This window comes from Chelonoidis abingdonii, chromosome 7, assembly GCF_003597395.2.
Source record: "Chelonoidis abingdonii isolate Lonesome George chromosome 7, CheloAbing_2.0, whole genome shotgun sequence".
NCBI classification, from domain to species: Eukaryota; Metazoa; Chordata; order Testudines; family Testudinidae; genus Chelonoidis; species Chelonoidis abingdonii.
The window spans coordinates 68994855-69010842 of NC_133775.1; the positions used below are offsets into that span (position 1 = coordinate 68994855).

The window sequence follows — 15988 nt, forward strand, 5'->3', positions numbered from 1 at the left end:
AATTGATTTATTTCATAAGTATATGGTAAAAATGAGAAAGTCAGCAATTTGTCAGTAGTAGTGTGCTGTGACATGTCTGTGTTTTTGTCTGATTTTTGTAAGCAAGTAATTTTTAAGTGAGGTGAAACTTGGGGTATGTAAGACAAATCAAAGTCCTGAAGGGAGGCAGTAATCTGGAAAGGCTGAGAGTCACTCCTTCAGACAAAACAGAACCTTGTATCTTATAACTGGTTAAGATGATGATTGCAATATTGCAGTTAAAGGTTGTCATGCGGCTGGGCCCAGAGCATTAACTATTTAACCAAAGCTTTCTGCTCTGGAACGCCACTTTAATTTGCTCATCCCACTTGGTTAAATATCTAGTTCTTGTCCATTAGCAGGTCGAGTCATTCTTAATGCTGCTAAATCCACTGGGCTGTTGTCACCTGGTTCCTAACGGCAGTTATTTTTCTCCTTTTAGGGTCTGGAAAAGTATGTGGAAAACAAAGAATTTCATGCGCCATTGATCATTGATGAAAATGGGATCTATGAGCGGGTGAAGAACAGTATATAGACTCTTTTGCAGGAAGCCAGCAGACCCAGCATAGCTTGTGACTTTAACTGTCAGACTGTGAATCCAAACAGATGAAGATTGTAACTCTACATTGTAGGGGGTGGTCTTGCCCTCTGAATTCATTGGCTCGTGGCACATGATGGTCTCTATATTTTAATTTAAAAAACAAACATTTCAGTCAGTCCCCTGAAGCTAAGTACAGATGTGGTGTTGCTCTCCACGCTTTAGGCATAGGCATTTATTTAAAATGTGTATAAAATAATAAACAATTGTATATGCTGAAGGGTTTTTATGGTACGAGAAGGGGATCATATTAAATTTTATTTTTTCCTCAAATAGACATGACTATCTTTAAAAACAAAAATATGCTCAATGTCACTGTCCACTTTCTGCCTTTTTAGAGTCATCATTTTGTTAGCTAGTACATCTGTTTTGGCTTCTCATACACCACATTACTAGGTATTATGTATTAATATAACATACATCAAGTATATGGGTGTTGGGAAGTTATGTTAATTGATTGTATTATGCTCTTCCCACAGTTCTGTTCACCTATGTCAAGTATCTCATAACACTGCAAAGTTGAAGTAAGCTTTGACATTAGAAAATAGGAAACCTATCAAAGCAAAGCTGCATAAATACTTTGTACCAAGTGCAGTTAGGGAGTACTTTCCTGGCTCATCAACACTTGGAATGTAATATTCTGAACAAGCTATGGGAAAGTATGGGGAGGAACCAAGGACAAACCTGGCACAAACTAGTGGGTTAAATTTAAACTTTAACTGGGTGTACATGGGTCATTTAGCTTGTAACAATCACACTATAAATAGAAGTGGGTTTGAGGCACTATAAATAGAAGTGGGTTTGAGGGAATATCTTTGAAGCACACCTGTGAAAGGTGAACACGCTGTGAGATAAGAATTGCTTCCCAGAAGGGAGGGTATGTATGTTTCCTCTTCGTATTGTGCTGTTTTGTCTTTAGGCAATAAATTTGGCTAGGCTTGTTTAGTTGGTCTCTTGAACATTCTTAGGCCTGGTTTACTCAGGAGGATTAGGTTGGTTTAACTATGTCAGTCGGGGGCAGGTGGTGGAAAATCCACTTCCTTGTATAGCGTTGTTAAGTCGATCTAAGTTGATCCATCGCCTTAGCTACTGCCTCTCTGGGTGGTGGATTACCTTTGCTGATGAGTGAACCCCGCCCATTGACATAGATAGTGTCTGGACTGAAGCATTACAGTGGTGCAGCTGTAGCATTTTAAGTGCAGACAAGCCCTTAACAATGAACCATAAGTGTAGTCAAATCAATTGGTTATACCATTAATCAATCAATAATTTGGCAAACCAGGCCAGGGGACGTTAGCCAAGCATTAGTCAAACCCATTTGTCCTGAGGTCATGAGCTAGGCAGTTGGATTTAGAATATCAGTTTCCAAGAGGATGGACTTTGGGAGTCCTTGCCAAGTCAGGAGAAAAATTATATTAAGTGTTACTTTGGCAAATAACTGGTTAACAAAGATTATGGAAAGAAAAAACTGCTTTCAGCACAAAAAGCCATATTTTAAGAATATTTAAAGATTAATTATAAGTAAAATATTTTTTGCACAAAATACCCAATAAAGCAAAGTCTAAAGTGGCCACTATTTGCAACAAAACACTATGTTGTGCTAAAACACCGTATAGAAATATAAAAATATAAGCTATAGCAAATGAAAGGGAGAAGCAGGACGTTTTAAAGCATGTTATCATACAGTACATAACAGACCATGGCAGTGATTTGGTCACATTAAAGGCAATCCAAAAAGTGATTCATGGAGTCATGTATGTAATCTGTTTAAATTGGAGATGGAGGGAAAAGGCAAAAAAGGGAGAAGACAAAGAGCAGAAAGAAATGGGTGTTTATACAGTGACACACGGTCTATTAACCGAACCAAGAAAGGGCACTACTGTAAACAATTTTGAGGGCAGACAAAAGCAGCAGGCACTTGGGGAACAAATACAGGTTTTGCAGGGACAGGTAGCAATCCCCACACTCCTCCCGGAGCCAGGATAAAAACCAAAGGTCCTGGCACCCAGCCCCCCTTCCTCCCTTCCTTCCCCCCGCCTCCACATGCACAGAACCACTCCTCTCCCAGCCGATGATATAACCACCTCTCTCTTAATATTTTTACTTTCAGTTCTAGCATTTTCTTTGTCCTTTCTCTGTCAAATCCTCCCCTTCTCTTTTATATTCTTCATTTGGCTCAGTTTGCTGAACTTGCTGCTGTCTGTGCTTTGGAATACCCTCACAGAATTAAGTATCAGAAGGGTAGCTGTGTTAGTCTGGGTCTGTAAAAAAGCGACAGAGTCCTGTGGCACCTTATAGACTAACAGACGTATTGGAGCATGTGACGTGCGTCTGACAAAGTGGGTATTCACCCACAAAAGCTTATGCTCCAATACGTCTGTTAGTCTATAAGATGCCACGGGACTCTTTGTCACTTCTCACAGAATTAATTAATTTCCCTTGGCTTGTGCTTACTTCCTTTCCTATATCAATTCTGTGACTTCTTCCCTTCCTGCAATTTAAAAAGTGATAGTTATTACAGAAACCCCTGTTGCAGAAAGAGACAGAGAAACTAAAAGAAACAGATTACCAACATGCCAAAGGTAAAAGCTTTACTTTAAATAAAATCAGTAAAATGAATAATTTTAACCATTCTGGAAATCAATAGTTAAAGAAGATATGGTTGCCAAGCAACAGAATGCTAACTCTGCTTTTGATCCTAAATCAGCTCTTTTTCTTTTAACTAGACACTAACTAATTAATATATACATGGATTTTTTTATTCTGTATAGTAGTATTCTTAAGGTAAAAGTATTGTAAAGTAATGTAAGTTGCCTTAAGTTAACTAAATTGATACAACTGAGTGGCAAATAAAATAGGGATTTTAATCAATTCTTATTAAAAGCTTTTTAATAAAAAAAATAACTGGCCTAATTGTTTAATTCTTTCAACTTCTTGTTTTGTAGCATACTGTGCCATAGTAACTTTTTTAACTCTTAATGCTTCACCTTGTGTATTTAAAATAACAATTTTGGCACCATTTGTCTTTAATTGTAAGTAATCTTATGTGTCATATGTTGTCTTGTGTTATGTTTGTGGACCATGTGACTATTCTTGCTCTTATTTTATTTTACTATATTTTTCAGTTTTGTTGCAACAAAATCAATTTTGCACGCATCATTATAAAAATATATGTTTTTAACATTAGTGGTACCACACTATATTGATATTATGGTTGCACTTCATAATACCACTTCATTTTTTCTGCAAAGTTCAAAATGGGGTCAGTTGATAAGTATATGTACATATATTTCTGTCTCAAAGAATAATTCAACTGCAAACAAATAAAATGTTTTAAAACGGGGTGGGAAAGGCCTCAATGCAAAAAACAACTTTTAATAAGATCATAACTTTTTTGTTATAAACTTGGTTGCACCTTTATTAAATATTAAAATATAGTTAAATTATTTTATAACCAAAGTGTTTAAACTATAACAATATATATTATGTCTCATTATGTTGCACAATGTTAAAGTTAATCAAATAAATTTCAACAGATTTCTCTCTTTGTCTCCGAAGCACAAGCAAATGTCATAAGAATTTATTAACCTCAAGTGTTATATAAACCTTCATTTTGCTTTAACTTTTATACTATTTTGTTTCGTGCTGTGTTTGTGCTGTATTGTTATAAAAGTTTGTGCTTTAAAATAATTAAAGTTTAATTGCTATAACATACAAATTAACTCTAAGAACCTTGAGTAAAAATTCTGTTGCTAACTTTCTTGTTGAAACAGAGTGCCCTGGTGGTAGGTGAGGAGGAGCGCAATTAATCTCACAGAACATTGTGATCGCTGTCCTGGCATCAAGCACTATATCTGTTATGGAAAACTAGTAATGCACATGTTAAGGAAGTAAGAAATAATGTCTTTATGCAAAGAAGTGCAAAAACATCTAAAACAGGTATATTTGTGCTAAAGGATTGGGAAACTCAAAACAAACAACAAAATTATTTTAACAAATGAGTAAAAGAAAAATAATAAAAGAATAGAAAACTAGGCCCCGCATCTGTCATAGCCTGTGCCGAAGCATAACTTGTTTAATCAATAGCTAGGTCTCCATCCTACTGTGAACAAACCGAGTCCATCTGTGTATAAATTTGCATTACTGGAAACAAAGAAATGTGGAGAAGTCTACTGTATTAAGAACAGAAGAACGGCCATATTGTGTCAGACTAAAGGTCCATCTAGCCCAGTATCCTGTCTTCCACCAGTGGCCAATGCCAGGTGCCCCAGAGGGAATGAACAGAACATGTAATTATCAAGTGATACATTCCCCATCTCTCATTCATTAGGTTAGTTATATTAACCAACATAAACAGTTTAAGGGTGCATACTACAGACTGGAGCCACCAGAATATATCAGTGTGCAGTGAAGAAGTTCCCTGGGCATCAGAAGAAGAAAAGATAAAGTGCTTTATAAATTACAGACTGGTCAACTATACTTTAACCTACGATACACAGACAATTGAGTATGCAATTAAGTATAGAGGCATAAAAACCATTAGCTGTGCCAGGTCTAACTGTTATTTAAACTGTATATTATTAAGGAAAGTGAGTTTATGCATATAACTGGTTTTAAATCTCTCATTGGAATATGGATGAATTTGATTATTGTGTAAAAGCAAATATATATTTCTTTGTTAATATAATAGCATCTTATCAGGAACATGCACAAGTTTCAGTGGGAACTAGTGGACAGGAGCAGCAAATGGGAGTTTTGCAAGGGAATTCTCCAGGTGACGGAGGAACAACTACATGATCTGGTGGTGAGTGAGTTTGTTTGCGTGCTGCTTGACTAAAGTATAATGTGGTCTGCTTGGGGGGCCATGTGCTGTGCCTAGTGGTCTGCTTGGAAAGGCTGAGACCTTCTTAAAGAGTCTTTGATCTTTCATCCTTTTAGGATCCATTAACCAGGGGGCAGGTGGTCTTAGGGAGAACGGGTCTAAATAGCCACTCACTAAGTGAAGAGGAACTAGTGAACAGAGAAGTTTGCAAGGGAGTTTAGAGAGAGATACACCTAACATTTTCTAAACTGAGGCCAACTCCCCTCCATTCTACTCCCCCAAAAAAGGCTGCAAGAGTAAAAGGAATGCAAACAGAAGTCCAGCAGCAGAGTGTGGGATATCCAGGTTATAGCACTGACTGCAGCATACACAATTACCTGCCTTGTGGGCAGGTGGCGTACGTGTGCATTCGCTGCAAGCAGCTCATGGCCGTCAGAGACAGAGTACAGGCTCTGGAGACCAGAATAGCTGAACTGCAGGAGCTGAGGGAGACACAGAGGTACATAGAGGAGACTTTCCAGGACCCACTCCAGTCTGACAGCCTCTATGCTGTTGAGGAGGATGAAAGTCTCACGGAAGGAGAACATCAAGCTGGAGCAGAGGGCAATGACCCCATAGTTGGAACCCTTCTTCCCAATATATCCATGGTAACCTCTCATGCTGAGGACATGGCTCCAGGGGAGGGAACTCCAGTTATTAGGAAGAGGCAGGTAATAGTTATGGGGGAATTTGGTCTTTAGAAATAAAGATAGTTGGGTTTGTGATGACTGGGAGAACCACAAGGTGAACTGCCAGCCAAGTGCAAAGGTTTCAGATCTCTTGAGACATCTAGACAGATTTATGTGCAGCACTGGGGAGCAGCCAGTGGTCATGGTACATGTAGGTACCAATGACATAGGGAGGGATAAGAAAGAGGTGCTGGAGGCCAAATTTAGGCTGGTTGGTAGGCGACTGAAGCCCAGGACCTCCATGGGAGCATTCTCTGAAAGGCTTCCAGTTCCTCGCACAGGGCCAGTTAGGCAGAACAGGATGGTCTCAATGCATGGATGAGACCATGGTATAGGGAGGAGAGGTTTTGATTTATTAGGAAATGGGGAACTTTTTGGGAAAGGGGGAGTGTATACAAGAAGGATGGGCTCCACCTAAACCAAAATGGAACCAGATTTCTGGCATGTAAAATTAAAAAGGTCGTAAAGGTGTTTCTAAACTAAGGGCTGGGGGAAAGGTGACAGATGCAGAGGATCACATGGTTCAGAGAGAGACATCCCTTAGCGGCAAATTTATTAAAGGGGATTCTCTGTATTCTATTAAAGAAGAGAGGATAGAAGCTGATAAAGTACAGGGAGAACTGAAGAGAAACAGTCAAATGAAAGAATCCCATTCAATTACATCACATTTTTAAGTGCTTGTGTACGAATGCTAGAAGTCTAAATGCTAAGATGGGTGAACTTGAGGGCCTAGTATTAAATGAGGATATTGATATACTAGGCATCATGGAAACTTGGTAGAAGAATGAGATCAATGGGATATGGTAATACCAGGGTAAAAAATATATAGGAGTGACAGAGTAGCTTGTGCTGGTGCCGGAGTGGCACTATATGTGAAGAAAGCATTCAGTCAAATATAGTAAAATCTTAAATGACTCAAAATGTACCACAGAATCTCTATGGATAGAAATTCCATGCTTGAATAATAAGAGTATTGTACTAGGAATATACTACTAACCAATTGACCAAGATGATGATTGTGAAATGCTCAGGGAGATTAGAGGGGCTATAAAATTAAAAAAAAAACCCTCAGTAATAATGGGGGATTTCAACTATCCCCATATTGACTGGGAACATGTCACCTCAGGCCGGGATGCAGAGATAAAGTTTCTAGACACTATTAATAACTGCTGCTTGGAACAGCTAGTCCTGGAACCCACAAAGGGAGAGGCAATTCTTGATTTCGTCCTAAGTGGTGCACAGAATCTGGCCCAAGAGGTAAATATACAGTCAGAATATGCCAGCTGCCTTAGCAGCCACCTCTGAAGAGAGACCACCTTTCATGAGCAACTACTTGCAGAGGCCATGGAACGTTTTCTCCCCTATAATTTAAGTGAAGAGTAACTACCTGTCATCTGCAACTAGTGACCACATTTTCTTACTCCCATCCATAAAAACAAACCTGTAGGAGAAACCTATCTTCCTTACTTCTGTGCTGCTTCTGCTGGTGGCAGTGCTACTTTCAGAACTGGGTGCCCAGCCAGCAATCGCTGCTCTCCAGCTGCCCAGCTCTGAAAACAGTGCAGAAGTAAGAGTGACAATACCGTGACCCCCTTCAATAGGCTTGCAACCCACTTTTAGGTCAGGAACCCCCGTTTGAGAAACTGTGTACTTTTCTACACTGTACTGTACTACTATATTAAACCCATAGTACAGTACTGTATTGTATAGTGTATATAATGTTCATTTAAAAGGCAATTCAAATTAAACCTGAAACGTTGTTAGCAATAGTAGCCTTTGAGTACATAGTATAAGTGCCCATTTTACAGCAAACCTTTGAAGAGAGACCACCTCTAACAAGTGACCACTTGCTAACTCCCATGAATGATCATTCTTGGCATGTTTTACTGTAGCTGAACCATTCAGTGATAGCACCATAATATAATTAAATTAACATCCTTGCAACAGGAAAAAATACCAAAGAAGCCCACCACGGTAACATTTAACTTCAGAAGGGGAAACTATGCAAAAATGAGGAAGCAAGTTAAATGGAAATTAAAAGGAACATTCACAAAAGTGAAATGTCTGTAAGCTGCATGGAAACTTTTTAAAAATGCCATAATAGAGGTTCAATTTAAATGTATATCTCAAATTTTAAAAGAAGAGCAGACCAAAAAAAATGGCACCATAGTAAAACAACAGAGTTAAAAAGTCATCTTTTAAAAATTGGAAGTAAAATCCTGATGAAAAATAGAAAGGAGTATAAACTCTGACAAATCAAGTGTAAAAGTATAATTAGACAGGCTCAAAAGAATGAAGAACAACTAGCAAAAGACTCAAACTAATAGAATTTTTTTGGGGGGAGGGTACATCAGAAGCAGGAAGCTTGCCAAAAATCAGTGGGACCACTGGACAATCATGGTGCTACAGGAGCACTCAAGGAAGATACAGCCTTTGAGGAGAAGTTAAATGAATTATTTGCATTGGTCTTTACTGCAGAGGATGTGAGGGAAATTCCCAAACCTGAGCCATTATTTTTAGATGACACATCTGAGAAACTGTCCCAGATTGAGGTTTTGGACAAATTGATAAATTAAGCCATAATAAAGCACCGGGACCAGGGTGCATTCACCCAAGAGTTCTGAAAGAACTCAAATATATGAAATTGCCGAACTACTAATTGTGATATGAAACCTATAACTTAAATCAACTTCAGTAACAGCTGGCTGGAGGCTAGCTAACAGGGATAGCTCAATGATTTAAGCATTGGCCTGCTAAACCCAGAGTTGTGAGTTCAATCCTTGAGGGGACCATTTAGGGATCTGGGGATTGGTCCTGCTTTGAGCAAAGGGTTGGACCAAATGACCTTCTGAGGTCCCTTCCAACCCTGATATTCTATGATGCCAATTTTTTTAAAAAGTTACAGATCCTGGGAAGTATAGGCTAGTAAGCCTAACTTCAGTGCCAGGTAAATTGACTGAAATGACAGTAAAGAATGGAATTATCAGACACATAGATGAACACATTTTGTTTAAAAGTCATTATGGCTTTTTAAAGGGAAATCATACCTCACCCATCTCTTAGAATTATTTTGAGAGGGTCAGTAAGCATATGGACACGGGTGATCCAGTGGATATAGTGTACCTTGACTTTCAAAAAGCCTTTGACAAGGTCCCTCACCAAGGGCTCTTAAGCAAATTGAGCAATTATGGGATAAGAGGGAAGGTCCTCGCATGGATCAGTAACTGGTTAAAAGACAGGAAACAGAGAAAGAATAAGCGGTCAATTTATACAAAGGAGAGAGGTGAACAGATGGGCCCCTAAGGATCTGTACTGGGATCAGTGCTGTTCAACATATTACTAAAACATCTTGGAAAAAGGGGGAAAAGGAAACAGTGAGGTAGCAAAATTGTAGATGATACAGTCCAAAGCTGACTGAGAAGAGTTACAGAGGGATCTCACAAAACTGGGTGACTGGGCAACAAAATGGCAGCTGAAATTAAATGTTGATAAATGCAAAGTAATGCACACTGGAAAACATAATCCCAACTATACATACAAAATGAAAGTCTAAATTAGCTGTTACCACTTAAGAAAGAGATCTTGGAGTCATAGTGGATAGTTCCCTGAAAACATCCGCACAATGTGCAGTGGCAGTTAAATACAGAATGTTAGGGAAAGGATGCATAAGAAGACATCATATTGCCACTATATAAACCCATGGTACTCCCACATCTTGAACACAGTGCAGTTCTGGAGGACCCATCTCAAAAAAGATATATCAGAAATGGAAAAAGTACAGAGAAGGGTAACAAAAATGAGGGGAGAGTAAAAAGACTGGGACTGTTCAGCTTGGAAAAGCGGCAACTAACGAGTGATATGATAGAGGTCTATAAAATCATGACTGGTGTGGAAAGAGTGAATAAGGGACCATTATTTATCCCTTTGCATAACAGAAGAACCAGGGGTCACCCAAAGAAATTAATTGGCAACAAGTTTAAAACAAACATAGGATCATAGAATTTTAGGACTGGAAAGGAGCTTGAGAAGTCTTCTAGTCCAGTCCCCTGCACTCATGGCAGGACTGAGTATTATCTAGACCACTCCTGACAGGTGTTTGTCTAACCTGCTCTTAAAAAATCTCCAATGATGGAGATTCCACAACCTCCCTAGGCAGTTTATTCCAGTGCTTAACCTCCCTAGCTGCAATTTAAGCTCAATGCTTCTTGTCCTATCATCAGAGGTTAAGGAGAACCATTTTTCTCCCTCCTTGTAACAACATTTTATGTACTTAAAAACTCTTACGTCCTGTCATGGAGTCACCGGGGTTATGCTCTGGAACTACTCCATACAAAGCCAGTCAGGACTCTGGAGAGAGCATGCCTTCTCTCTCTGAGCATACTGTCTCCAGAGCAAGAAGCTTACACAGCTTTGACCTTCCTGGGTCTGACCTCGGAGCATTCAGCATCCCCTTCCACATGGTGTGCTTCCCATGAGATTGCTTCGACATAGTCAGTGACTAACCCTCTTGCAATAAACTAAAGGAGGAAGTGTGACATTCTGTACTTTGGGGGAACATCCAGCAGCCATGTTCATCCTTATAATATTATTTGGTAGCTAATGCAAAGTTTGTCATGTCGGGTGTCTTCGGAAGGCTCATGATGCACTGAGCGTTGTTGTTATGGTAATGTTATAGTAATAATTGTTATGGGTTGTAATTACATGTATATTAGTTATGAGGCTGAGAATGTGTCCTTGTGGCTTAAAGCAAGCCCAGGTAAAAACTCTCCAAGAGCAGAGGGGCAGTTCACACCTCATCAGGGCATGTATGAGACAAACCCAGCCCAGCCTCACAGGAACAAAGGACACTGGCCTAGGCAACAACAAAGGATCTGTTGGACTCTCGAGTGAGTCACCTCCCCGCCCTTTCCTTTGGTCAGTTTGGGATTGCAATGAGGTAATGCTCACCTGATTCTGAAGGGAGGGGGCAAAGTCAAGAGGGAAGAAAGAACATGATAAAAGGGAGAGACGTTTGTCATGCTCTTCCTCTCTCCTCCACCTCCATCTACAGACATCCCCACCACCAAGCAACTGAAGCACTGATCAAAGGGGAGAGCCTGGCTGAAGGGCAACCAGCCGGCCTGTAGTGAGAAGCATCTAAGTTTGTAAGGGCATTGACAGTGTTAAGATTAACTTAGAATGTGTTTTGCTTTTATTTCATTTGACCAAATATGACTTGTTATGCTTTGACTTATAATCACTTAAAATCTATCTTTCATAGTTAAAAAATTTGTTTGTTTATTCTACCTGAAGCAGTGTGTTTGGTTTGAAGCATGTCAGAGACTCCCTTTGGGATAACAAACCTGGTACATATCAATTTCTTTGTTAAACTGATGAACTCATATAAGCTTGCAGCATCCAGCGGGCATAACTGGACACAGGAAGATGGAGGTTCCTAAGGATGTGTGTGGGACCGGAGATATTGGCTAGCGTCATTCGGTTGCATAGCAGGGGGTTTGGTGGGCCAGCCCCCAAAATGGGAGAGGAGCGGTCAGGTAGGGGCCACTCGATCCCAGCCCAGGACCCTGGTAGTGGCGAAGGGGTTTGCCATGAAGTTGGGGGGGAATCCGCCTGCAACACGTTGACTGCTGCACGGACACTGGTTAGTCCCTCTCTGGGCTACTTCCTACCTGACTCCTGCAGTTGAAGTCGGGGTATCATATAGTTATTCAGGCCTGTCTGCAAAGGCCTATACTTTAAGAATTTAGGTGTATTTTTTTTACTCAGCTAGTTATAGAGGTATAAAAGAAAGAATCAAAATCACTGTCTGCTGGTGTAAGGGTCTTCTCTTACTGTGACAGTTTGAGGCCTGGTTCTTAGGCTAAGGCCTTCAGCTAAGCAGCAGAGGCCAGCCATAAACTGGGAAGTGTATGGTTACAGCCTCACATTCCATATATATATATATATTTATAGTCACATTGAAATAAGGTGCTATTGGGCTGTTAGGAATACAATCCTGTCTTGATATTCCTAACACCACCAGAGAAAGGAAAGAGCCTAGAAGATGTAAAAGGAAACTTAGTTTGATAGCATTCTATCTGGCAAGAACTCACTTACCAATAGCTGAGATGTGAAATCCTCATTTCTGTATTGTTCTGTCACTGTAGTCCCCACTTCCCTATTGTTTGTCTGTATAATCTCTGTCTGGTTCTGTGATTGCTTCTGTCTGCTGTGTAATTAATTTTTGTTGAGTGTAAACCAATTAAGGTGGTAGGAAATAATTGGTTAAATAACCATGTTACAGTATGTTAGGATGGGTTAGTTAAATTTCAGAAAAATTATTGGTTAAGGTATAGTTAAGCAGAACTCAAGTTTTACTATATAGTCTGCAGTCAATCAGGAAGTAAGGGGGGAATGGGAACAGGGACTGGGGGTGGGGGAATGGGATCATGTTTTGCTAAAGGGGGAATGGGAACAGGGGAGGGGAGCAGGAACAGGGACACAGGCAAGGCTCTGTGGTGTCAGAGTTGGGAAGAGGGACACTAAGGAAGGAAACTGGAATCACTGCTTGCTGGAAGTTCACCCCAATACACATCGAATTGTTTGCACCTTTGGACTTCAGGTATTGTTGTTCTGTTCATGCGAAACAGACCAGGGAAGTAAGAGAGTGAAGGAATAAGCCCCCATAACAGTATCCCCAGAGTTTCCTTAAGCGGCACAGTCCTCAGCAACTGCAATCTCCCTGGGGTGTCTGCTGGTTCCTGGGTGCCTGTCAAGGTCTCAGCATCACCCACTCTCATGGCCTAGGTTAAAACCAAACCAAAGGAAAGGGTATCATTTTTCTATTCAATTCTATATGACTTGATGGTAATTTTTATGGAACTCCATTCAATTTCCGTAGAACAAGGATTAATATAAGCATTCTCCTGCTGTGAGTAGAACATCCTGGGGTCAGTGTGTCCCCTAACTGGCCTACAGAAGATTAAGAAACTGATGGTGTGGTGGCTCCTCAACTGCTGTTAATATTATTACTTGTAGAGTTCCCAAAGTGTGCTGTGCATGTTACACTACAGCTAGACAATAGGGACCATATCCCAGTCAATTTACAATCTAATTTAGTGTCCTATGAAACTGGGAAAATGTGACAGCGTGTACCAGGCCCTCTGAGGCCCCCTGCTGGAGGCCTTGTGGTCCTACCACAGCCCACCCCAGGAAGGAGCCGCAGAGTTGGGTCCTACCTAGACAGGCTGCACAGAAGCAGCCAATCAGAGTCCAGCAGACTCCGACAAAAGGAGCAGCATGGCCTGAGCAACGCTGTTCCTGGATGGGACCAGAGCTCCTAGGCAGTCAGTGGAGCTCAAGGGAGAACCAGAAGACAGGTTCTGGTGGGACGGGCTTTCAGTGAGGATGAGGAAGAAGAGGAGTTGAGATCTTCAGCCCTGAGATCAGGGTGAAGAGGAAGGGGCTATGTGGGAAGCAGGCCAGGGAATAGCAGCAGCAACTATGGCTGCTATTTATAGGATCTCTGGGTTGGGACCCCTACTGGCCACTAGTGAAGTGCCCTAAGCTCTGAACAGGGGACAAGGCTCCTTCAGAAGCCTGGGTGAAAGGCTCAGGGATGGAGCTGAAAACCATGGGGAGGACAGACAGATGGTCTGGTAAACCCTTGGTCACCACTCACTGGAAGGGGACTGAAGTTACAGAGTGACCAGGCTAAAGAGTCGGAACACCACAGAATTGCTGAGGACAGAGTTTCCAGGGACAAAACTGGCCCAGAACATGATAAGAACTGAGCCTAGAAACAGGGCTGTGGATGCTGGTCACAGTGATAGTCCTTGATGGACCTTTGTTACCCCAGAAGGAATCTGTCCATCTTAGACTATGTGTGACTTAGAGGGAGGGCTGAGCCACTGAAGACCCGTCTGATGAGGGCAACAGCCAGGAGCAGGTGCCAGGAGCAGAGGGTGCAGGATCACACACAGCTGACAGAAGACACAAGAGGTCAATGCTGTCATCACAGAATAATGTTATTACTGCCCTTTCTGCAGCAATACTGGGGTTTATCCCCCACAGAACATTAGTACATAAAGTGCAAAGTCGAGCACTCAAGTGCCAGGATTCAGATTGCCTGTGCAGCCTGCATTCCTCTGCCTGGGATGTATGCATTATGCTACAGTCTGTAATTGTAGGTACTGACTGCCTCCCCAGGGCTGATGCCTCACTCAGTGCCCAGGATGGACAGTTGTCAAGGCTGATTCCCCACTCTGGCAATTTGAGTGCAGAAAGTGGGGGCCTGCAAGGGTTCTAAAGATTAATACTGGTCACTCCATGCTGATATTAAACGCCCAAGGTCACAGCTTCTCTCTGACTTTGGCTGGTTAGGTGCTGACACCACCCAAGTGCAAAAAAACCCTCTGGACCCAGGAAGATGCACTTGGGAATTCCAACCTGTGGGGTACCCTCAAGCCCTTTCACTCCCCCCTGCACCATGGTGAACAGCTGAGAAAGAAAAACAAAGGAAATCAGCTGTTGCCACCAGCTAATTAAACAACATTTGCACAAACTTCTTAAGACACAGAAAAAAACAATTCTGTTTTTAAAAAAGGTAAATTTTATTAAAAAACAAAAGAAATAAAATACATCTGGAACTTAGGTTATTGTTATATTTAAAAAGAGCACATATAATAATTAAGTATCAAGAATGGTTTTCTTGAGGTCCAGCTTAATGGTTACAAGCAAAACAAAAGCATTTGGGTTAGCACAGAGGAGTCCACAAGCCAATAAAGAGGGGGAAGAGAGATAAACCTAGTTGTGTCTTCCTAGACATTCTGTGATCTACTTACATATCTGGGGTTTTTAAACAATTAGTCTCTAGGTATGATCTGATGGTTTTTCACATCTGGCTTAAAGCTTCCTACAGCATAGTTCATCCGTGTTCCTGCTCTGCATCTCCTTTCTCCAGAGAACAACAGACAGACAAAACAGGAGACTTGTTTCAATTTAAAAAAGTTCTAGCCTTCCCATTGGCTCTTTTGGCCAGGCGCCCACTCACTTTCTTTTACCTGTGCATGCATCAGACTTTTTAACCCTTTACAGGTAAAGCAAATAGAGAACAACTACCAAGAGGGATTCTACAGCCAACTGGCTGACTGGGTGTCCACAAAAGAGAGCTATTTCCCCTCCCACTCTCATTTATCACAACAGTAAATGTAGCAGTGTTGTCTAATGAATAAGGACAGTCTCACTGCAGCAGCTGGAAGGGGTCTATTCAATGAACAAGGCAGAAGGTTGCAGGAAGAGACAGGATGGTCTTGTGATTCAGGCAGTGGCTTGCGCACTAGAAAAGCTGGGTTCTATCTTTGGCTGTGCCACAGATTTCCTCTGGGAAGTTAGAGAAGTTACACAGCCCACACTTCCAGCGGTGACCATTCATTGTGTGTTGTCCATGTTCTGGATCCCCCAACGGAGCCAGAAGGGCCTCAAGGTCAGAAATGCTGAGCACTAGCTGCTCCAACTAAGCTGGGGACACTCAGCATTTCTGACCAGTGAGTCCCATGATATCCCAAGTCCTTAGCCTCTCTGTGCCTCCGTTCCCATCTTATCCCATGGGATAAGAGCCTGGCCTGCTCCCTAGGGTATCACGAGAGTCAGTATAGTTAAGTGTGGGAGCTGCTTGTATGCTGTGGTCGTAATATGGGCCAGGAAAGTGCCCACAATAGGTCAGAAGCAGGGATCACTGGGGGAGGATCTCTGGCCTGTGTTATGCTGATCAGCTCCATAAACACCACGGCCTCCCCTGGTCTGGAAATCTCTGAACCTCTCTTGTAATTAGGAGGCAGGTGC

At 41.4% G+C, this 15988-nt stretch overlaps 1 protein-coding gene across 3 annotated transcripts in view; it reads left to right on the forward strand.

Annotated features, from left to right (window-relative positions):
• LOC116831151 (UDP-N-acetylhexosamine pyrophosphorylase) overlaps nucleotides 1-3517 on the forward strand; it is a 90733-nt gene extending 87216 nt beyond the window's left edge. For all 3 annotated transcript variants that reach the window (XM_075067987.1, XM_032790951.2, XM_032790952.2), the window contains one exon: nucleotides 461-3517. In XM_075067987.1, the coding sequence (XP_074924088.1) occupies nucleotides 461-553 (93 nt within the window). In that variant the 3' untranslated portion in view covers nucleotides 554-3517. The remainder of the gene's footprint in view (nucleotides 1-460) is intronic.
• Nucleotides 3518-15988: the final 12471 nt, after the last annotated feature.